This window comes from Gekko japonicus, unplaced genomic scaffold (genome assembly GCF_001447785.1).
Source record: "Gekko japonicus isolate JY-2015 unplaced genomic scaffold, Gekko_japonicus_V1.1 scaffold827, whole genome shotgun sequence".
NCBI lineage: Eukaryota > Metazoa > Chordata > Lepidosauria > Squamata > Gekkonidae > Gekko > Gekko japonicus.
The window spans coordinates 1-7,131 of record NW_015174867.1 but is presented as its reverse complement, the minus strand read 5'-3'; the positions used below and the strand labels follow the sequence as shown (position 1 = coordinate 7,131).

Sequence of the window (7,131 nt, the reverse complement as noted above, 5' to 3'; positions counted from 1 at the left end):
GGATGTGGCTGCCAGTATCACTCACTCCAGTATGACTATGACACTCAAAAGTAATGTTGGTCAGAAGAAGCAGCTGCAGAACCAACCCTTTCCCCCCCCACACACAACCATTAGTCATCCAACGGTCTTTGGAAGGGCTGAATTCAAGAAATTTGCAAAATGCATCAGGATCATTATGTAAGCTCAGCTCACAGATTTGAGAACTCCTGTCTGACCCCAGATTCAAGTGGGTAGCCCTGTTAGTCTGAAAGCAGCAGAACAAAGTTTGATTCCAGTGGCACACTGTATCTGGAGAACTGTGCTTGCACACGAAAGCTTACACCTTGAATAAAATTTCATTAGTCTTAAAGGTGCTACTGGACTCAAACTTTGTTCTGACTGACTGACCTTGGTAGCAGTCAAATCAAGACGACTTCTTTACAGCCTTGTTTTCAAACCATGACTACAAAGAATTTGGAAGGGAGGTACACAGAAGTGAGACAATCAGACAGTTAATCATGTAAAAACTGAAGCCAAGCCTGAACACTATCAAAATAGCAGAATTTTATAGCCAAGCCAAGTTTAGTTTATTGTCTTAGCCATTGGCCATAACAACACAAAATAAATCAAAGCACAACCAACAGTATACATCAGTAATTTACAGTAAGTCCTAGACCCAGTCTTATCTTTTTCGCCGCCAGTGCAAACAAAGCCATTCTGCTAGTAACATGTGCATCAATATCAGAGAGCAAGAAAACGGTCAAATCCTGCTCTGAAATTCCATTATACAGAGGTACAATAGGATAAATAAACCTTTGCCTAAGTGGTTCGTGCCATGAACATCTCAGAATGTAATGCTCGACATCATCCACTTCACCCATACCACAAAGGCATATTCTGGAGGCGGCAGGGACACCCCAGAATTTTATAGAACAGGTAACAATACTGTATTAACATTTTACAAGAATGTTCTTCTCATGGTATCTCAGGAAACCTTTATTTTGGCAAACACATTTGGTTGGATTCAGCTGATGAAAAAGGAAGGAGCCCCCTCCCCCCCAAAAAAAGTTTCTGCTGGAGATCATTTACAAAAGCCATGTGGGGCGGAAAGAAGAAAAAGAGTTGGTTTTTTATACTCCACTTTTCTTAACCCTGAGTAGTCTCAAAGTGGCTTACAACTGGCTTCCCTATCCTCTCCCCAACATTCACCTTGTGAGGTAGATGGGTCTGAGAGAGTTCTGAGAGAGCTGTGACTGGCCCAAGATCACCCAGCAGTCTTCATGTGGAGGAGGAGTAGGGAATCAAACCTGGTTCTCCAGATTAGAGTCTGCTGCTCTTGACCACTACACCACGCTGGGGACCATAGTAAGCAGGGGAACTAGGTGAGACTGAATTAAAAAGCTAGCTGTATCAAACCCATTTTAAGAGATCTAACTTCACATTTCTTAAAAGGTTAATCTATTAGTGCATATCAACCATAATCATTAATTTCCATGAGTCAGTATACTTCTGAATAACAGCTGCTGGGTGGCCACTACCAAGAGAGGAAGCCTTCGCCCTATCTGTTATCTCCCAGAAGCAAAAAGCTGGCTGCTTTTGGCAACTGAGTGCTCGACTAGATGGATCTTTGTCTGATACAGCAAGGCAATTCTCTCATGTTTAAAATCTTCAAGGTTTTCAGTGGGCTTCACCAAAACTACAAATCTCCTAAACTGAACACTGTCACTGAAGATGATCCCATGCAATTTAAGTTTGCTCTCCCTTCCTATGCAATCACTATTTTATCATCCTTAGGAATAAGACATCCATTATGTTACCTTGACTACACAAACACTACTTACAATTGTTTAAAATGTTGTCTCAAGGACAAGCACAGCAAACTATGGTACATTCTGGTGCCTCAAGAACTTTTGATAAGTTGCACTGTAGGTCAAGTCACTGTGATTTGTACTGCAGTCGCAGACACAAATATCTTTTGTTGTTGTTGCAAGGCCTGTAAAAGGCAATATTTCAAAACGAGAAATTATTATACATATACCCTGATCCTTAATAAATTCCATTGCAACATGTTAAGCATAACAGAGTGGAGTGGATATCACGTAGCTCAGAGTCCGAAAGTCCTCATTTCAAGACTTACTCACTCACTCATGAGGGCAGGGTGGCCAGACCTCATTGTTGCGTTTAAACTGGCAAAACTAGATAGCATATCCAGGCCAAACTGTGTTAACTAATCCCAAGTATAGTTTTACAAAGGAATACGAGAAGTTTCTTGCAGGATTAGACCAAGAATTCTAGCACACACTACGCAAACTGCTGGAAATTGATCAGAGGCTCACTGGTGGATCTTTCCCTCCTTAAGAGCAGTGAAAACATCTAGTTTTTGCTCACCACTGAGCGCTGGAAGGTTTCAGCAAGCTACCATTCCCTTAATCTCACCCCCTATCTTCAACAGCTCAATGACACTGGCTTGCATTATAAGATCACTGAGATAAGGAAAGTATTTGAACACTTGAAATAATCTCACATGTTACCCTTTCAGCTGTACATCTAAGATTTTTGAAATGCACCTGCACTAATGCAATAAGTACATTTTTGCAAAGACATGCATCAGACAAGTACACTTGACAGACAGCCATGGCTGTCTGCAGCTACTCACAAAACATACATTCTGTGGGAAATCTGGGGTTTCTGCTGTGTGCAAAACAGTGCTCACTTCTATCTCCTGACCATTCCACCAACATAATATAAAGCAACATGCTGGGCCAGCCCTGCAGAAGTGTTAGTGCAGAAGTGTTAGAGTCACATTCACAACTACCATAATCACAAAGAGCCACGTGACTACTGTACGCCCTGTGAGCCTCCCCAACAAACACACTCACAAAATAATGAAGACATAACCATTAATATTAAATATATCACTATAACCTTTTAAAGTACTGGATTAAGACTACTTCTCAGCATGTAAGGTTGTCTCTCCCTACCACTGCTGAACCTTGGGTATCTGGAGTGAGAGGAAGGCCTTGCCTCTCTGCCTTCTGCTCTCTCCCCGGCATCACAAATAGCAGCTAACGCTACAAAGTGAGATTGCCAAGGTACCTGAAGGACATTAAACTGGCCATGGAGAAAGGGAGTAAAACCACTCTCACCCCCTCTGGCCAACTTCTTTTTCTTCCTGGGCATCTACTGTAGTGGTTATACTCTCTTTTCTCTGTGGACAGCTTGGTGTCCAGCTGACAGCCACCTGGGTGCTGGGATAAGCATCTAGAGCAGGGGTGTCAAATATAAGTCCCGGGGGCCAGATCCAGCCCATCCAGCGCTCTTACCTGGCCCGCGAGCAACTGGTGTGAGGGAGAGAAGGCTGGAGGCTGGCTGGGGGTGTGAGCACCACATGTCTGAAGAGGTGCAAAGCCAGGAGGTAGAATGTTGGGGCAGGTGGGGATTGGTGACCTCCCTTCTTCCACCCACCCCCACCTTTTCTCAGCCCATGAGGGAAAAGGGGTTGGAGGAGAACAAAAAGCACTCCCTGGAGGGTTCAGAAACAACCTCTCCATCAGGCACTCCCTCAGCCTCACCGCTTCTGTGGGAAATGCGGGAAGAAGAAGAGTTGGATTTATATCCCGCTCTTCACTTGGGAGTCCCAGGTCTCCTTCCCTTCCTCTCCCCACAACAGACACCCTGTGGGGAAGGTGGGGCTGAGAGAGCTCTGAGAGAACAGCTCAGAGAGAACTGTGACTGACCCAAGGTCATTCAGCTGGCTGCATTTGGGGGAGGGGGGGATCAAACCCGGTTCTCCAGATTAGAGTCTGCCACTCTTAACCACTACACCAAACTGGGATGAGAACTGGGGATGGGGGGGGGGGGATCTGGAAGAGACAGGTTCAGATCCCCCCTCCTCCTGAGCCAGGACCCTGTCATCTGGGCCACCTGGGGCTGCTCACTCAGCCCGGCCCACTTCACAGGGCTGTTGCTGGTGGGGAATCTGGTGTGTCTCCTCAAGATCCTCAGAGGCAGGATGGGGATGTAGCCATGCTCACCCGCTGAGGCTCGGTGTACGGAGAGGTTCTGAAAAACTACCTTATTTACTTGCAAGGACAATGACTCATCTCCTAAAAGTGGTATATATTTTAAAAGTATCTAATTTGTATGGAAGTGTACAATACCCCCCCCCCCTTTATGGTATCCCTTGGGGGGGGGGAACTCATCTTGCATATGATTAAATACATTTACTAGGGCTTTCATGGGTTCCCCAGTAAATCAATTGCTTTCACTGCTAGGAATCAATTGCTTTTGTTTATATTTTGAATTAAAAATAATATTGTTAATTGGGTTTGCCTGAGTCCTTTATAAAGTTTATATCTCCGGTATGTGGCATTACATTTTATGGCATACATGGCCTGGAAAAGTAACATTTGTGTCAGATCCGGCCTTCATAACAAATGAGTTCGACACCCCTGATCTAGAGGCTGCGAAGTGGGTGGGCTGTTGGAGAGAACAGTTCCTTTACTTCTATCCCTGAGGTACATATCGTAGAGAGGCTCAAAGCATACACATCATCTAGCAGCAGCTGTTTCAAGGGGGAAGCCACCTGTTGACCAGAAAGCCCCACCAGGAAAAGTCCTTTCCCACTTTCCTGATCTTTACCTGAGTCATAATCTGAAGTGTGTTAAATGTGATCACTTTACCCATCTGAATTGCGTGCCTCAAATCTAGGGACAAACAACATCAAATTACATCCCGCAACAGGGACAGAGAAGCTGCATTGTTCAGCCGACCTATTTTGGAGTTGCCTCTTCATGCGAGCTCCTGCTTCTGAAGTAGAAGAGACTAGCTGAAGTAAGCAGATTAAGAACTGGAGCCAGCTACTTTACGCTTATCATTTTTCTCATCTGTCAGATGCTTGTTTTCACTTTGAACCGCATGAATAGAGCATAGAGATTTTTATCTGATCAGCCTCCCCTAAAAAACTGGCTGTACTACATGGGATTATTCAGTCACCCAAACCCACTTCCACTGTACACAAGGCTCACAGGGAGACTGCCATTGTTGAGCATTAGGACCATAGTATCATAAAAGAAATGCTTAATCCAAGAATAGGAAATCTGCAACATGCACACTGAATAGCGGCACACACTGTTGTCAACAAGGTGGGCCACTTCTCTGCCTAAGGGAACACTGGAAGACACAGGCAATGCTTCTGGGCTCTTCTGCCTAGCTAAAAGCAACCCTGGTCTCTGTCTCCACAAATGCACACACTTATATGCCAGCATGCCAACATCTTTGCAGGCTAATTTTGGACGATTTTTAGCACTGAGAGCACTGAAAGACTGTCTAGCCCTGGAAATATCTAACAGTTATGAACTCAAAGATAAAGAGATAATAAATATGATGCTCTATCACTCTCTCTTCCCCCCACACCATCTCAGCAGTAGATCACTGCTCCCCCATCACTCTCACATCACATCCTCAAAGCACCAGGCTCCCTTTTTCTACCCCAGAAGTCTGTCAGGCCATTTGTTTTCATTTTTTTGCACCGTGCCCTTTCACCCTTCTCCAGAACTTAATGTGATCCTTTGCTCAACACAAGACACACCTGCAGAAACAGCCTGAAGCATGCCTCTGAGCACGAACAAAGGCACATACATCCGTGCCATGGCATTGAAGCCAGGCCGCTCCTCCAAGTGTGCATGAGAAAACTCAGACTACAAGGCGTGGCTGGGAAGCCGACGAGAGCCCCACTACCTTTTGCTCAGCACTGCAGAGCCACCGCCTTGCTGCCTTCCAAGACTTCGTTCATGGACCAACGCCTCTTACTTGCAACAGCGGGGTTCGAACTATTTATTTATCGTACGGCAGAATTACACACAGAAAGTATATAATACTATAAAATATGTAACCAAGTTGCTACAAGGGGTACGCAGACCGACTGGGCTCGATCTTAGAAAGGACGAAGCACGAATTAGCGTGCTTCTGGACACGCGCAAGAAAGCTATAATCTCGTCCCTTACAATAACAGACCCACATGCCAAAGGCAAACATATTCCAGGGGTCAGGGATTCCTAATGCAGCCGAAGCCCCAACTTTTTGCTTTCATGCAGCAGGGCTTCCCCAATTACCCGCCCAGACAGGCCCACCTCTGCACCCCTTCGGCCCACCCTCACCTTCCTCCGCCGGGAAAACACTGGAAGAGCCGGGCGGCAGGGCGAGCGACCCAGTCACATCACTCCGTCGCTCCCATCCGGAAGCAGCGGGCAACGAGAGCTGCGCGGCTCCGGCCGCTCTCTGGATGCCTCCAGCACCGGGGCTCTGCCATCCCTTCCGCCAGCCAAGGATCCGCCCTCCCACTCCACTTCCGGGTGGCGCGCGGACCACTCCAGCGGCTGCTAGGGGCTCGTGACACTCGACAGAGTCCCTCCGGCCGCAGACTCCCTCCGGATTTCCTGTTTGGGGGTTGACGCTCTCTCAGAAAAGGACCATAGAGAAGACGGGGGCTTGCCCATGTTGGTGCCTGGTGAAGGTGATTGGTGTAGGCGGTGAACGGGAAGGGGGCCCGCGTTCGAGTCCTTGTCTGGCAGCAAGGCTCTCTGAACTTGGTTGCAAAGGTTCGTTTACAGTCTGACATGGGCTAGTCCCTCTGAAAAGATGCAAAAAAGTCCTGAAAATTTTTAAGCCCGTGGTAGGAGCAAACCAGAAAGAAACTAACTTATCAAATTTTGCCTTGCTTTACTGTTTTAACAACCTTTAAACATGCATCATTTAGAACAAATATAAAATGCTGGTATTGTCAGGACAGAGGCATACGGCCTCTGGAAACTGGTCTATCCCAAATTTGTGTAGTTACCTGCCGTGTTCAACAGATAACATCTTCAGCTACAGGCAGGTTTAGTGTTTAAATGCATAATTCTACACACGCGAGCGCACACACTTCTGGTTGCAAAACAGAATCTGCTCCATGGGCCAAAGGGCTGCAGGAGGTTCTGAGTTTCATCAAAACCGTGGTGGCGCTGGAACAAGAATTAATCCTCTATTTTCATAATCCAAACCAACCCCTTTCATCTTCTTAGCTTCGTTGGTGCAAATGTACAATTTGTTTCTTTCTTCCCGGGACGTCAGAAATGCAAACCCGAAAAAGGGATGTACTAAAAGGAAGGACAG

General features: G+C 46.3%; 1 protein-coding gene across 1 annotated transcript in view; it reads right to left on the bottom strand.

The window, feature by feature from the left end:
• Positions 1–1,953, bottom strand: part of TMEM251 (transmembrane protein 251) — an 11,143-nt gene extending 9,190 nt beyond the window's left edge. Inside the window, exon 1 of the mRNA XM_015424762.1 lies at positions 1,821–1,953. Coding sequence (XP_015280248.1) covers positions 1,821–1,870 — 50 coding nt within the window. The 5' untranslated portion in view covers positions 1,871–1,953. The remainder of the gene's footprint in view (positions 1–1,820) is intronic.
• Between the last annotated feature and the right edge of the window lie 5,178 nt (positions 1,954–7,131).